The 17,759-nt window shown below is 43.3% G+C and overlaps 1 protein-coding gene across 1 annotated transcript; it reads right to left on the bottom strand.

The window, feature by feature from the left end:
• Nucleotides 1–408: 408 nt before the first annotated feature.
• On the bottom strand, nt 409–15,830 carry LOC130608097 (heat shock factor protein 5-like). Its single transcript, XM_057425751.1, is given in 11 exon segments — nt 409–967; nt 1,930–2,120; nt 2,661–3,168; nt 8,907–9,012; nt 9,015–9,056; nt 9,693–9,834; nt 9,921–10,271; nt 11,911–11,994; nt 13,117–13,130; nt 13,882–14,241; nt 15,269–15,830. Coding segments are annotated over 11 exon segments (2,859 nt in total). The 5' UTR covers nt 15,771–15,830.
• Nucleotides 15,831–17,759: the final 1,929 nt, after the last annotated feature.

Raw genomic sequence — 17,759 nt, 5'->3', positions numbered from 1 at the left:
CATAACGATTTGAAGATGATGTAAATGATAAATCAGACAATGATTTAGACAATGAGTTTGCTTTCCAGTACCTAATGGGATGTTTACAAGAAAGCTGGAGAGGGATTCTTTACAAGGGCATGTAGTGATAGGACAAGGGGGATAGGCCTCTCAGGGTGTCCTGGGCAGGAGAGCAGGGGACACGGGGGTCCCTGCAGGGGACTCCCCTGCAGTGGCACAGGCTGGGGCTGCCTGCCTGGGAGCATCCCCATGGGAAAGGTCCGGGTGGGCAGGAGCTGGACAGGAGGCAGCGTGTGCCCTGGCAGCAAGGGAGCACAGCAGCATCGCGGGCTGTGTGACCAGGAGCACGGCAGGAGAACAAGGGAAGGCATGCTCCGGAATACTCCATCCAGGTTTCAGTTCCCCAGTTCAGGAACGACATCGGCAAGGAGGGAGCGGCTTTAGCAACGGGCCCTCGGGGCAGGCAGGTACTGGAGCGCAGTGCCTGGGGGAGAGGCTGGGGGAGCTGGGCTTGTCCAGCCCGGAGAAGGGAAGGCTGATGGGCATCTGCGATCTTGGGAAGGGAACGCTCTCGGGGACTTGCTGCCTATACCGGCAAGGAGGACATGGAGAATACAGAGCCAGGCTCCTCACTGTGGGAACGCTCTCGGGGACTTGCTGCCTGTACCGGCACGGAGGACATGGAGAATACAGAGCCAGGCTCCTCACTGTGGTGCCTGGTGGGAGGACAAAAGGCAACGGGGGATAGTGGCACAGGAGAGGTACAGCCAGGACGTAAGGAAAACTTGTTCCCCTAGGCTCAGGCAAGTGCTGCATCAGGTCACCCAGAGAGGCTGTGCAGTCTCTGGCCTTGGGCTTTTCCAGCTGGGACTGAATCAAGCTTTGAACCACTTGTTGTGACCCTGTTTCTGACAGGTTGGACTTGAGATTTCCTGGGGTCCCTTCCAGCCTCTGTTCTCGTATGATCCTACAATGACGAGGCTATGAAGGGCCACAAAGATGCTCCAAGGGCTGGAGCACGTCTCCGGTGAAGACAGGGTGAGAGAGCTGCGGGTGTTCAGCACGGAGAACAGAAGGCTCCAGGGAGACCTTACAAAGCCCATAACTAAACAGGGCCTAGACGAAATTTGGAGAGGGGTGTTTTACAAGGGTGTGCAGTGACAGGACCAGGGGAATGGCTTTAACCTGGCAGAGGGGAGACTGAGATGAGCTCTTAGGCCGAAGCTCTTCCCTGTGAGGGTGGTGAGACATTGGCACAGGGTGCCCAGAAAAGCGTGGCTGCCCCATCCCTGGCAGTGTTCAAGGCCAGGTTGGACGGGGCTTGGAGCAACCTGCTCTAATGGACCACTCTAGAACACCCCCGTAACACCCAGACACACCCCTGAAACACCTCAAAAAAAAAGCCCAAACCACCCCCACAACAACCAACGTACACCCTAAAACATCCCCAGAGCCCCCAAAACTCCGTTGGGATTCCCCAAACTCCTCATGTCCTTGTCCCCTCCCTGCTGTGATGCCGTGGCTTACATCAAAACCTAACCCCTAACGCTAAACCCCTACTCCTGACCCTAACTCTAACCCTCACTTATTTTTGTAATAAGCTATATCATGTAATTATAATCATTATAAAACAGATATTATTTTAATATGTACCAATTTAGACATCATACACTGTAGTAGAAATGCTTTTCAGCCCAGTGGGCCCATGACACCTCAGGCCATAGAAACTGAGGGGAGTCACCCAGAAGGGACGGGTTGCTGCTTGGGTCGGGCTGGGTGTCGCTCAGCGGGTGCTGAGCAGCTCTATTGGGCATCACTGCTGGCTCTCGGTGTTTTTTTCCCTTTTTGGTTCCCTATCTCTCCGCTTGTTGTTTCCATTATTTGAATAGCAATAGCACTAATACAGTGCGCTTGATTTCAGTTCCTGACCTGTTCTCATCTCCACCCACGGGTTTTACATTGTTCCCATTCTCCTCCCCGTCCCACCCGGGTGCTGGGCAAGTGGCTGCTGGTGCTGGGTGCCAGCTGGGTTTCAACACTGACCCGGTCCTGGCCCCTTTGCTGTGGCAGCAGAGGCTGGACATTTGCAGTGTTGGAGCTGGGCTCTTTGTATATGGGCACTGAAACAAGGGGGGCACAAAATTACAGAACGGAATATATAAACCTTTACAATCAGTTCTAAGTAATGTTAAGTTTGATGGCTTTGTAACAGTAGCAATGGAAAATTACTGAGGTGCGTGATACATAGAAAAAGAAATAGAGTACAGCTAGAGAACATGCTGAGAATTCTTGTACAAGAGAAACTGTTACAGTGGACGTAGCTGTAAGAAAAAGAGTCTAGAAGAAGAGGACGCAGGGAGAAGGAGTATCTGGGAATGGCAGGTGTCCAGGATGGGCTACAGTTAAACTAACGGATAAGTAGGAGGACAGGAGGATTATTAGGTCTCAGGTGCTAAAAATAATGTAATCCCTAGGTAACCTCATGAATATGTATGTATGCCCAGGGACGACAGAAGGACGGCTTGCGTAGCAGTAAGGGAGACGCACGTTAGGAGGAGCTATCGCCCGTGTCTGTGAGAGCGCCGCAATACAGAATACCTGCTTGTCAACTTGAAAACTTTGTGGGCAAGTTTGTTCCTGGAGTTTTCTCCGAATCACACCGAGCTGGAAGCGGCATTATTTGGTTCAGGAAGCGCAGCTCCCGAGTGTTGCTGGGGCTGGGGCACTGCTTGCCAAGGGGGCAGGGGAGGCCCAGCAACAGCTCCTGTCCTGGCACTGCTGCTCTGGGAGCACAGGGGCTTCTGCGGACATTGCCACCGTCGGGATGCTGCAAAATCCCACCAGCTCCTTCCCACCTTCCGCAATGCCCCGTGGGCTTCTGCGCTGTGCCTGCGCGTGCCAGTACCTGTCACCACGGCTGGAATGGCTAGAGTGCCTGGCCTGTTGCTGAGGTTGAAGTAGCCGCAGGGCTCGTTGCTGGGGTTGGAGTAGAAGCAGTGCCTGCTGCTTTTTGCCATGAGATCCAGGGACTTTTCCTCCTTGAGGGTACTGGATAGTGCTGAGCAGGGCTCGGTGGGCATGGGACAGGGCCCAGCACGTTGTGGTGATTTTGCCTCTCTGGTATTGCTGCTTTTCCCAGCTAATGGAGTAGTTTTCCTGCATTTTGCACTAGTTCAGGGGTGAAGTTCCACAGCATTGCAGGTACTTGCCCATCCTATCCCACACCCCCTGCCACTCGTAACTGTACAGCCTCGGGGAGGATGCCTGGGGGTTATGCTCACATCGCTGTTTACCCTTAAGCAAGACCTGAACCATGCGCAGCAACACGCTGGTTCCCAGCAAAGGAGCAGGTTGGTTTCATGGGTATTCAAGGGACATTTCAAATCTCGGAAATTCTCAAATGCCACCGTAAATAGCCTGGTGGGGAGGTGGAAGATGTGGGGGGACGTCTCCCCCATAGGTTGGTCCTTCGAGGAGAAAAAGCAAGAGGTTCAATTATTAACAGATCCCACAAGGTAGATTCCAAAGTACAGAGGGGATGGCAATGCTGAGAACACAGACCAGATTAACAAGATCTGGTACAAAGATGTCAGCACTATTCTTAACATCAAGACACGAACACGCCTATTTAAACCATAAGATTTATTATCGCTATAAACACCTATAATGTTGTAAACACCAATACATTTATTAATAAAGTTATAAATAACATACAAATTTAGGAAAAGTTATGAAGAACGTATACATTTATTAATAAAGCTAGAAATAACACCAATAAATGTATTAATAAAGTTATAAATAACATACACATTTATGAAGAAAGCTCTAAATAACATAAATAAACCAATAAAGCTAGAAATAAGATAAAATAATAAAGGTATAACAACATTTATTAATAAAGCTAGAAATAACATATATTAATAAATAAGGCTATAAATAACAGAAAAATTTAGGAAGAAAGCTATAAATAACACATATATTTGTAAAAAAGGCTATAAATAACAGAAAAATTTAGGAATAAAGCTATAAATTAAAGACAAATTTATTAATAAGGCTATAAATATAATATAAATTTATGAATACAGCTATAAATAACAAATTTTAAAGTTATAAATAACATATAAATTTATAAATAAAGCTATAACACATATATTTATAAATAAGGCTATAAATAACATACAAAATTATGAATAAAGCTATAAGTAACACACAAATTGATGAATAAAGCTATAAATCAAAAAATATTAATAAAGCTAAAATAACATATAAATTGATAAAGCTATAAATAACACAAATTTATTAATTTATAAATAACATACAAATTCATGAAGAAAGGTATGACTAACATCTAAATTTATTAATAAAACTATAAATATCATACAAATTTATGAAGAAAGCTCTAAATAACATATACTAATAAAGCTATAAATAACAAATTAATAAAGGTATAAGATACAAATTTATTAACAAAGCTATAAATTACATCTACAATTATGAATAAATCTATAAATAACGTATAAATTTATTAATAAAGCTATGAATATCATATAAATTTATAAATAAAGCTATAAATAACATACTAATTTAAAAATAAAGCCATAAATAACATAAAAAATTATGAATAAAGCTGTAGCATCCAAACTAATGAATAAAGCTATAAATAACACATAAATTTATTAAGAAAGCTGTAAATAACCTATATTAATAAATAAGGCTAGAAATAACAAATAAATTTATAAAGCTGTAAAGAACACAGAAATTGATGGATAAAGCTATAAATAACATACAAATTTATGAAGAAAGCTATAAATAACACATATATTTGTAAAAAAGGCTATAAATAACCTAAAAATTTAGGAATAAAGCTATAAATAGTATACAAACTTATGAATGAGGCTATAAGCATCATATAAATTTATGAATACAGCTATAAGTAACAAATTTATAAAGCTATAAGTACCATAGAAATTTAGGAAAAAAAGCTATAAATAATAGACAAATTTATAGGCTATAAATATAATATAAATTTATGAATACAGCTATAAATAACAAATTTTAAAGCTATAAATAACATACAAATTTATAAAGCTATAACACATATATTTATAAATAAGGCTATAAATAACATACAGAATTAAGAATAAAGCTATAAATAAAAAAAAATTGAATAAAGCTAAAAATAACATATATTTATAAATAAGGCTATAAATAACATACAAAATTAAGAATAAAGCTATAAATAAAAAAATGAATAAAGCTAAAAATAACATATATTTATAAATAAGGCTATAAATAACATATAAATTAATGAAGAAAGCTATAAGTAACATATAAATTGATGAATAAGGCTATAAATATAATATAAATCTATGAATAAAGCTATAAATAAAAAAATGAATAAAGCTATAAATAACATATATTAATAAATAAGGCTATAAATAACATACCAAATTATGAAAAAAAGCTCTAAATAACATAGAAATTTATGAATAAAGCTATAAATAACATCAATTTATAAATAAAGCTATAACACATATAGTTATAAATAAGGCTATAAATATAATATAAATCTAGGAATAAAGCTATAAATAAAAAATTATGAATACAGCTATAAATAACCTAAATTTATGAATAAAGCTATAAATAACCTATAATTTATAAATAAAGCTATAACACTTATATTTATAAATAAGCCTATAAATAACATACAAATTCCTGAAGAAAGCTATAAGTAATATATAAATTGAGGCTATAAATATAATATAAATCTATGAATAAAGCTATAAATAAAAAAATAGGAATACAGCGATAAATAACACATAAATTTAAACATAAAGCTATAAATAACACATATATTTATAACTAAGGCTATAAATAACATATAAATTGATGGATAAAGCTATAAATAGCAAACAAACCTATCCAGAAAGCTATAAATAACACATATATTTATAACTAAGGCTATAAATAACATACAAATTCCTGAAGAAAGCTATAAGTAACCTATAAATTGAGGCTATAAATATAATAGAAAACTATGAATAAAGATATAAATCAAAAAATTATGAATACAGCTATAAATAACACATAAATTTAAACATAAAGCTATAAATAACACATATATTTATAACTAAGGCTATAAATAACATACAAAATTATGAAAAAAAGCTCTAAATAACATAGAAATTTATGAATAAAGCTATAAATAACATATAAATTTAGAAATAAAGCTATAACACATATATTTATAAATAAGGCTATAAATATAATATAAATCTATGAATAAAGCTATAAATAAAAAATATGAATACAGCTATAAATAACCTAAATTTATGAATAAAGCTATAAATAACCTATAAATTTATAAATAAAGCTATAACACATATATTTAAAAATAAGGCTATAAATATAATATAAATCTATGAATAAAGCTATAAATTAAAAAATTATGAATACAGCTATAAATAACATAAATTTATAAATAAAGCTATCACACATGTTTATAAATAAGGCTTAAATAACATACAAATTCATGAAGAAAGCTATAAGTAACATAGAAATTGAGGCTATAAATATAATATAAATCTATGAATAAAGCTATAAATAAAAAAAATATTAATAAACCTATAAATAATAGACAAATTTATGAATGAAGCTATAAGTATAATATTAATTTATGAATACATCTATAAGTAACAAATTCATAAAGCTATAAATATAATATATATCTACGAATAAAGCTATAAATAAAAAATATTAATAAAGCTATAAATAATACACAAATTTATGAATAAGGCTACAAGTATAATATAAATTTATGAATACAGCCCTAAGTAACAAATTTAAAAATAAGGCTATAAATCTAATATAAATTTATCAATACAGCTATAAATACCAAATTTATAAAGCTATAAATAACCTATATATTTATAAATAAAGCTATAAATAACACCTATATTTAGAAATAAGGCTATAAATAACATACAAAATTCTGAAAAAAGCGCTAAATAACACAGAAATTTATGAATAAAGCTGTAAATAACATATAAATTTATAAATAAAGCTATAACACATATATTTAGAAATAAGGCTATAAATATAAATCTATGAATAAAGCTATAAATAAAAAAATTATGAATACAGCAATAAATAACATATAAATTTATAAATAAAGCTATAACACATATATTTAGAAATAAGGCTATAAGTGACATACAAATTAAGGCTATAAATATAATATAAATCTATGAATAAAGCTATAAATTAAAAAAAAAATAAAGCTATAAATGATATAAAAATTTATGAATGAGGCTATAAGTATAATAATAATTTCTGAATACAGCTATAAGTAACAAATTTATAAAGCTATAAATATATATCTACGAATAAATCTGTGAATAAAAAATTATTCATAAAGCTATAAATAATAGTCAAATTTATGAATGAGGCTATAAGTATAATATTAATTTATGAATACAGCCCTAAGTAACAAATTTATAAATAAGGCTATAAATATGTCTATGAATAAAGCTATAAATAAAAAAATTATTAATGAAGCTGTAAATAACATACAAACTTATGAATGAGGCTGTAAGTATAATACAAATTTGTGAAAACAGCTCTAGGTAACAAATTTATAAATAAGGCTATAAATATCATGTATATTTATAAATAAGGCTATAAATATAATATAAACCTATGAATAAAGCTATAAATAAAAAATTATAAATAAAGCTATAAATGATATAAAAATTTATGAATGAGGCTATAAGTATAATAATAGTTTATGAATACAGCTATAAGTAACAAATTTATAAAGCTATAAATATAATATAAATCTGTGAATAAAAAAAATTATTAATAAAGCTATAAATAATAGTCAAATTTATGAATGAGGCTATAAGTATAATATTAATTTATGAATACAGCTCTAAGTAACAAATTTATAAATAAGATGTAAATATAATATAAATCTATGAATAAAACTAGAAATAAAAAATTATTAATAAAGCTATAAATAATAGACAAATTTATGAATGAGGCTATAAGTATAATACTAATTTATGAATACAGCTCTAAGTAACAATTTTATAAATAAGGCTATAAATAGAATAGAAATCTATGAATAAAGCTATAAATAAAAAAATTAATAAAGCTATAAATGATATAAAAATTTATGTATAAGCCTATAAGTATAATATTAATTTATGAATACAGCTATAAGTCACAAATTTATAAAGCTATAAATATAATATAAATCTATGAATAAAAAAATTATTAATAAAGCTATAAATAATAGACAAATTTATGAATGAGGCTGTAAGTATAATATTAATTTATGAATACAGCTCTAAGTAACAAATTTATAAAAAAGGCTATAAATAGAATAGAAATCTATGAATAAAGCTATAAATTAAAAAATTATTAATAAAGCTATAAATGATATAAAAAATTATGAATGAGGCTATTAGTATAATATTAATTTATGAATACAGCTCTAAGTAACAAATTTATAAAGCTGTAAATATAAATCTATGAATAAAAAAATTATTAATAAAGCTATAAATAATAGACAAATTTATGAATGAAGCTATAATATTAATTTATGAATACAGCTCTAAGTAACAAATTTATAAATAAGGCTATAAGTGGAATATAAATTTATGAATGCAGCTATAAATAACAAATTTATAAAGCTATAAATAACCTATATATTTATAAATAAAGCTAGAAATAACACCTATATTTATAAATAAGGCTCTAAATAGCATAAATCTTTATAAATAAAGCTAGAAATAACACCTACAAATGAATGAAGAAAGCTAGAAATAACACATACATTGATTAATAAAGCTATCAATAACTTCAAGGTTAGGAAACAGAAGAGAAGAGGTGTGACCCTGAACCCAGGCTCCAGCTCTGTGCCGAGCGCTGCTGCCGGACTCGCAGGAGGGAACCGGCCGGCAGCCGCTCCACGCGTCCACACGCTCCTCACTCTGGCGCCTTCCTCCAGAAGCAGCCCCGCTTACAGGCTCCACCTTCCGGCTCCTGGGGATCTAGGAAGCAACCACCACCGAGGAAGCGTCAGGCTTTGCCTACGGCTCAGCCGGCAGCTCGCACAGCACCTCTGCTGCCATCAGGGCCAGTCAAATCTGGCCAAAGGCGGCCTGCGACTTGAAAATCTGAGCGTGTTTTTCTCCTGTGTTGCAGCACACGGATCAGCAGGCTGCTGTGACATTTATTTAGTGATCTGAGCCACAAAGGTTGCGCTCGGGCACTCACTTGGGCAGCGTGGTGGCGTTTTCCCCTCTTACTTCAACAGTCAGCTCTTTAGTCAGTGTTCCCTTTGTGGCACTGTCACCCTCCAGCCAACGCATCCACAGCCTGCATCTCACTGCTGTGTACTGTGACATGCAGGGCTCTCACACAACTCCCACAGCTTCAGCTTTTACTGACTGATAGAATTTATTCCCTTGTCCACCTAGGAGGCCTCACCACCAGCTTATCTATCGAAGCGCGTCGGCAAGTACGCCGACAGCTCGTACGAGTGTAATAGTTGAACTGGAGGCCCAGTGAGGTACTTGCACTGCAGACAATAACTCAGCTCTTGGGATCTCCCCTTCCCGCAAGAGTTTCAGAGCAGCTGTCTTGGCCACCTCTAAAAAAGGCAGGATCTCTTAGCAGGGACTTACCCTGCTGTGAGCTGTGTCTTCTCTTCCTGCACTGAGGCTCTGCAGGGGACCCTGCCTCTTCTGCAGCTTTGTTCTCTTCCTCGGCTCCTGAAGTCAGCTCTCTCTCTTCCGTCGCAGATCCGCATTTAACACTCCCACTCTCCTTTAAATAAACACACCAACAAACGAAATAAACCCAAAGGTCACTCAATAGTTTCCCGGGGAGTTTTACCTCCGTTTAGCACTTACTTGCTCCGCACAAAACAGTCCTTCCGCAACAAACATTTCGGATAGTTGAGCTGGGCTGTGATCCGGGTGTTCAGGGGCTCCCTGGGTGCTCACACAGTCTTGTGCCGTTCCAGCAGCAGCAGCAGCGCTTTCTATGGCCGCACTGATGTAGCTTTCAAACAGCTCTCCACCCCAGCTTTCTGCAGGCTCCGGTGTCACTACGTCGGCGCTGTCTGATGCATACATCTCACTGAGAAACTGAAACACATCTTCATAACTTAATTCCGGCAACACCTCCTCCTCCTCAGATGCATGATGTGCCCCATCGGAGGGCAGGCATTCAGCTGCAGAAAGCGGCTGCAATTCAGGACTCTGCGAGAAACAAAATACAGGGAATTTCTAGATCGAAAAATCACAGCCATTTTCAGTCAGGGCTGATGGATTTGACTGCTTCTGAGGACTGTGCAAGTGCTTACTGATGGTCAGTACGTAAGCAGGGCAGGACGATCAATGCTGTAGCTGGCTGCATCCCTCAGCAGGACCTTGGGGAAGTGTCTGCCCCAGAGCACACACAAGGTAAGCTGATTATTGGCCAGAGCTCAGTGAGATCCACAGGCAAAGCACTGTCTTCTGTACCACCTGCACAGCCCCTGCCACCCTGCTCCAGGAGAAATGATCGAGGCTACACTAAGGCTCGGAAACCTCAAGCCCTTTTGATCCCTTCTGTACACTGCTCGTGTCGTCCTGCTCAGAGGCAGCCAGGCACTGACCTGGCACCACTGCTTTACACCCCTGCTTGCCTTTGGGCTGCTCACACGCAGGGGACCTTCCACCAAGCTCTGCCCAGATGCGCCAGCAGCTTTTGAGTGCCAATTCCCTGGCTGCGGCCGCATAATCCAAGCAACCGCTAACCAGGACGTGGTTAACCAGGAAGTTACCAGGCCACTTCCTGGTTAAGTAACCAGTCCATCTCTTCTGACTCCATGGACTTGCTTCTCAAAGGAAGACCCTTTCGACGGTGTATTGCCATTACATTTCAATCTAGCCACACCACCGCCCCGTGACGACTCCTTTGGGACCATGTGCCATCCCAGACACTGATCTCAGCCTTCTGACATCAGAACTGATGCGATTGTGACTTCCCATCACTCACACTGATCCTCATGTGCTGGAGGGAAAAGCAGCTCACAATGGAAGTGAGAGGACAAAGACGCACTGCGTGAAAAATAAATACCAGCCTATCAATGGCACGACTGGCTCTTGGCTATTTCCAGCCTTACAGCAACGTTACCCTGGCCATAACCTGCCCAGCTCGGGTAAGCTCGTATGAAAACAGAAAAACATGCAAAAAGGACAAAAGGTTGGTATTTGCAACACGAGAAACTGGATGAGCAGGCTTGCACAGGTCAACCCTTTCTCAACACACACCACCAGAGCGTGCTTTGCTTATACCCTGTGAGGAAAAAAAGTATCTCCGTGCTGCTGGAATGCAAAAGGAAGCCCTGGCATTTTTACTGAGGTTCGTTTGCTATTTGATAAACCGTGCCACCCAATAAGGTGTAATTTCCACCAGAATTCTAGAAAGCATTGACAGGAAGCACTGGAGCTCTCCTAGATAGGATAGCTCTGAGCTGGGGCCAATTCCAAAAGTCAGCTTGGTTCTTCTCATGCGTCCAATGAAACTCAGGACTGCCACAAGCTGTCTGGGGCACAGGAGTGGAGCTCATTCCCAGTATTACAACATTAAACAATCCCATCTTGTGCAGGCAAGGACTTTCTTCAAAGATAAATGGAGACTCGTGAACTAAAGCGAATGAATTACGGTGAAGTCAAGCACAACAGTTTCACAGGAAAAAACACTCCGCCGACGAGGACACCCACTATGCCGCTGCCCCGCAACCTTACCTGCATTACAGCACTGCCCCTTTCCTGTTTCAAAGCAAGCCCAGAACCCTGCGGTCCATGCATGGCGTCTCCTCCCTTCCCCCTGCTCTCTGTGCGCTGCACTCACCTGCACAAAGACGCAGTCGGTGGACGCCGCAGCCGCAGCACTGGCGCTGACAGTCAGAGGCCCTCCCTGGGCAGGGGGCGAACACTGCGGGGTGCCTGCAAAATTCAGACGCAGGGATCAGACTGCCAGAACTGGTGCCCAGGGCGCACAGTTCTATCGTCCACTTGCATTAAACACTGCAGTAACCACTCCGTAAGCTCACTCCCTGAAATGGAGTATGACCTCCCCGCTGATTGTAAGACTGAGTTCTCCACCTTAAAACATATTTCTTCTAAACTGTGTAGACAAAGATCAAACATACGTCTTGTAGAATTAACCAACACACACACACACACACACACAGAGAATCTAAATGTTCACTCTCCTCTGTCTTAATATCACCTTTTTGAATTTGGCTGCTCGACTGTCTCAACACAACACGCCACGGAAAGGGAATTCGCACAAGAAGGGCGCCTGCATGTTCACACACACACACGCTGGAATGAAAATGGGATCTTATTCCAAAGAGCAGCTCTGTAGATGAAGCAGTTTCTGCGGGTCTCAGGTTTTGGTGACACGCAGAGAGAACTTACAAGGAAAGGCACTACTGGCAGGACAGAGAATCTTTAAAATTTGCAGTCCTTCTGGGCGAGACAGAAATCCTTGGTGAAATCAAATCCAGGCCAGTGTTCACAGTAATTAAATGGTACAAGTGTGACTTGAGACGGCCACGTGATCAGACCCGTTTCTTTCCAATGCCTCACTCCGACGCGGGATTCCTCACGAGACACTTGCTACGATAACCAATATGGATTTTAATACCTATACCTAGGGCCCTTTTTCATACGAAACCGAGGAACTTTTGTCCAGTTTGGAGCAACAAACACAAGAGCTAAACAACAGGGAGCGAGCTCGTGGACATCCTTCCACAGCAGCACGAGACACGCGTCTGACTCCTGTTACCTCAAAAGCTCGTTCTGAGCAACCTTAGGATGAAATCTGGACATCCTTCGGAAGAACACTCTGTGACCTGCAAACATATTACTGTTCTGCGTTGTGCCAAAAATCGAATGACACCTGGGCTTCAGTCCCTGGGAACGCCAAAGGATGTTGACAAAGCCAAGGAAACCACCAAAGAAACCTAAAGGGCTACTGTAAAAACAGTGCGAGAGAGCAAAGGAGAGAACTGGCTGTAACCTGCTGGAGTGATCCTAAGGAAACAAACACGCAGTACAAAGAGCCTAGCTCCTAAGAGAAGAAAAGGAAGAACGCAAAGGGAAAAAGCGCTTGTGAAACAGGAGGCAAGTGTAAAACACAAAGTCCAGAACACAGGCTATAAAAAGCTACAAGTACAGTAGAAATTGCACAACTCTTGCACTTAGTAGAGCTTATAGTGAAAGCAACTCGTGAATCAAACGCGCTGTAATGCCTGTCCCTCAAGGGGAGGAGAACAAACATAACCGTGTAGCAGCCCAGACTGGTGACCAATTCTGAACGGGTCCAAAGTGCAGAAGGGTGCACAGAAAGAATGGTCTGCACCCACAACACCTTTTCTTGGGGGTTTTTGCCAGCTGCAGCAGTGCCTGATCCAACAGCAAGAAAAACTGCACCTGTGGAAATCCCACTGATGGGCTCGGCCAGCAAAGGCAAAGGGGCCAATTCAGTTGTAATACTTCAAGTCTTCCAGCTGAATCAAGATTCCACACACACCTGTTTCAGCCACACGCTTTTGTCCTTCCCTGCTCATTGCAGAGAAGGCATTTCTAAGCTCTCCTGTCTCTGATACAGTTCATCTCATCAGAGCCAGAAGAAATGAGCAGCTAGAGCACATTCTGCCACTGGCTGGTAGCAAGTAACGGACAGGGAACACACGTCTCACTGGGAGCACACACGTCAGATACACACACGCAGTGACAGAGCACTGAGGAAAAACATTTCATGCATCACTTGGCAGGAACTTCTCGAGCAGCAAGCGGAGAACTTTTGCCGTACCCGTTGGATCCGGGCCTTGCAAGCGCTGCCCTGGAGACGCGCAGCTGCCGGGTTCTGGAAGGGCAGCACCAGCCGGAGCGCCTCGCTGAAGCGGCAGAAGCGAGCACACGGTCTGGAGAGTGTACGTGACCTCTGTGCAGCACTTGTGGATGACAGGAAAGGGAGCCCCTTGGCCTGGGAAAGCTGGGGAAGCCCCGTGCCCTGGCAGCGACCCAACAGAACCCTGCCGTGGTCTGGAAGGCTGCCGGCAAGTTGTTGCCTGGAAAGCAGGGGGGTCCTGGCACGAGGCCGCTCTGTTGGAGGGCGGAAAGCAGCTGTCTGGACGGCAAGGTTGAGGAGCCTGTCCTGCGGTCACCAGTCCTGCAAAACAAAGGGAAACAAGGACTAAGGGAAGGAGTTTTCATTAGCCCTGAAAGGCAGGATGAGGAGCCAAGGCTCCACAACGTTCCCTGGGAAGACCACCTTTGCTCCAATACTCTTAATCCAGAAACAGACTCTATTCTTACACCTAAGCATACAGGAACTACCACCTGAACACGCAGGAACATGAGTGCTGTGCCAACACACAGTCATCCCTGGAGCATTCAGTCTCCTGAAACCCTCAGGAGCAAGTGATCGCTACTGAGAAATGTGCGATTATAAATCAAAATGGGCAGGAGCTGACTAAAGCGGCACAAGCCGTTTAGGGAGTGCTGCGCGTTACATCAGGCAGTTAGGTAAAATAAAGGGGGAATGGTGAAGCGGGGCTCTACCGAGCTCCAGTGCTGCCAGCACACAGGCAGCCAAGGCAAGGGCAATGTCCAAATCCTGAACGTGACTCTGAGAGCACTTGATCACAAGTCCTTCAGTTTGTCAAGGAAAACAAAACCAAAGCCAGCTTGTTTTCCAGGTAGCTCAACCGGTTGAGTCTGAAAAAGCTCAGGCTTTGCCGTTTTGTTACTTCCAAGAGATTCCCTTTAACCTTCCCTGGTTTCCTCTCTCAGTCGGTGACGGTTTCATGAAATGGTACTTGCCCTCATAGGGTTTACCCGTGGCTTCCGAGAGATTTAACGACAGCTTATGGAGCAACCCTCCAAGGAGAAGTAACGTTCACCTGGTAGGGCTGCGCCAGCTCCACAGAGCCAGGGTGAGGGTGTTCTTAACTGCAGCCCCCGACAGAGGCTGTCTTGCAGCCGAGGGGCAGACGGAACCACACGCGGACCGCGCTCCCCGTGCCTGCGGGCAGCACATCTCCCTGCACGGACGACAACGGCTTTCCCGCAGCGGCGGAGCTGAGCGGCCGCCAGCAAGGTCAGGCAAGCCTGCTGCCTGCGGGGGTGCCGATCTAGAAACCCCGCAGCACCCAGTGCTTCTCGGGGCCCCGCAGCCCGGGACCACCCCAGCTCACCGGGCCTGGCAGCCTCGCCGAGCGTCGAGGGCGGGCGCTGGGAGCGCTGGGCCGGGCGGCTGGGCAGCTCCAGGCCGGCCGCCAGCTTCGCCTTGTTGGCGCTCGTCAGGCGCTTGAGGCGCAGCAGGAGGTCGGGGCGGTCGCGGCGGAAATGGGGGCTGTGGAAGTGGAGCAGGGCCCCCGCGGAGCTGCCGCCATCGCCCCCCGCCGGGTCCTGCAGGGGCCCGGGGCCCGGCCCCAGCTTGCGGAACCCGTACAGGTTCAGCTGGCGGATGAAGCTGGCGAAGTTCCTGGTCTTGAAGAACTCGCCGCCCAGGGCCGCCCCGTCGCCGGCCGCCTCCGCGCCCAGCAGCTCTCGCTCGAAGAGCCGCTGGTCGATGAGCAGCCCCTCGCCGCGGGCATCCCAGCGCACGGAGCCGCAGCGCGGGCTGTTCACCAGCTGCCAGAGCTTGGCCGGGAAGTGGCTGGGATTGACAGCGCCGGGCAGCCGCTGGCCCTCCATGGCGCTCCCCGACAACGGACGCACCGACCGCTCTCGCTCCAGCGGCCGCCGGGCAACGCCCGGCCCCGTCGGCCCGCGCTGGGGGAGCGCCGCCGGCCCGCGCGCCGCCCGGCCCGGGACCGGCTTCAGCCCGCCGGCCCCGGCCCCGCCACCCCCTCGGCACAGCCGCACCCGCAGCACCGCCAGAGCCCGCCGGGCCCGCAGCGCCTGCCCGCTCCCCCAGCCCCGCCGCTCCCCTCGGCCGCTCCCCGGTCCCTCAGCCCCAAGAACAAAAGCGTGACAACAAGTTAAAAACCAAACCTGCAGCACCAAGACAAAAGCTCAAATCTCATCACGATGAACAGCTCTCCAACAAACTTTGCTCCTCTACGTCTAGGCAGGGAAAAGGGAAACACGAACCAGCACTGATGCACAACGCAATTGCTCGGCACCCGCTCAGCGGTACCCACCCAGCCTGACCCGAGCGGCGATCTGCGCCTCCCGGCTGACTCCCCCCAGTTTCTACACTGGCCATGACGTGCTCTGCTATGGAATACCCCTCTGGCTGCCTTGGGTCAGGTGTCCTGCCTCTGCTTCCTCATGGCTTCCCGTGCCCCTCCTCACTGGCAGAGCAGGAGAGACTGCAAAGTCCTTGCTCAGCCCAAGAGCTACTGAGCAACAGCTAAAAACATCGCCGTGCTACCAGCGTGCTTCCCAGAACCAAGCCAGAACACAGCACTGCGCCAGCCACAGGGAAGAGAAGCAATTGTAGCCCAGCCAAAACCAGGACAGTATCCACCCCTTATTCCTTACCATTCCCATCGTGCCAGGTCAAAGTAATTCTTCAGAGCTTTAAGACCTCCAGAAAAGAGCCAACTTTCTTCCTGCATACCATTCTAAGGGCAGCAGGCAAATCCCTTCCACTTTTCCTTAGCTCCTTTCTCTGCCATGCTGTTGTTCTTAGACAGCCCTCTTGCACAGGTGCCAGGACGGAAAGCTCGTGCTGCCCATCACCTACACAGGAACTGTGCCACCAACATGGCAATCCACCCTTTCTTGGCCACATACAAGTACATCTGCCTCCAGCCTAAATAGAGTGCGCTCTCAGGCACCATAGAACCCAGCTCCGTAAGTGTGAATGTCCAGATCCTGATCCGAAATCTAATGTGTTAGTTCAAAACCAAATAGCCGGGCATGTCCTGCACACAGTGCTCTCCAAAACAGTGCCACCAACTTGAATATTCCCACTTAGTTATGCAACTACAAGTCCATCTCTGTAAAGCCACATAGAACACCACTCTCCAGTAATCGAGACACCAGCTCCCTAAGCGTGAATGTCCAGATCCTGCTCCTAAGCCTCATGTGTTAGCACAGTAACAAATAGCTGGACATGTTATAAACAGGGTGTCCTGCGGAACAGTGCCAACAACATGGATATCCTCACTTACTTCCACACCTAAAATCCTGTAAAGCCTCACTGGACACCACATGCCGGTGACCAACACACTAGCTCCCTAAGTGCCAATGTCCAGAACCTGCTCCTAAGCCCAATGTCTTAGGACAGAAACCAGGAGCTGGACATGTACTACACAGGGAGCCCTCAGCAACAGTGCCAACAGCATGGATATCCTCACTTACTTACACACCTAAACCTCAATCTCTGTAAAGCATCATTGGACACCAGTATCTGGTGACCGAGACACCACTCCGTAAGTGCCTATGTCCAAACCCCGCTCCTAAGCCTAATTAATGTCTTAGGACAGAAACTACGAGCTGAGTATGTCCAACATATGGTGCCTTGCCTTCCAGAACAGCCCCTCCAACATGGATATTCTCACTTACTTACACATGTAAAACTCCGTCTCTCTAAAGCCTCACTGGACACCACTCTCTGGTGACAGAGACACCAGCTCCCTAAGGGCAAATGTCCAGAGCCTGCTTCTGAGCCTAATGACTTAGGACAGAAACCAGGAGCTGGACATGTCCTTCAAAGGGAGCCCTCAGGAACAG

Source organism: Pezoporus wallicus, unplaced genomic scaffold (genome assembly GCF_028554395.1).
Source record: "Pezoporus wallicus isolate ANWC-B61680 ecotype Strahan unplaced genomic scaffold, APGP_CSIRO_Pwel_v1 contig_7820, whole genome shotgun sequence".
Lineage (NCBI taxonomy): Eukaryota > Metazoa > Chordata > Aves > Psittaciformes > Psittacidae > Pezoporus > Pezoporus wallicus.
The sequence above is the reverse complement of the archived record's forward strand: the minus strand, read 5'-3'. Positions and strand labels throughout refer to the sequence as shown.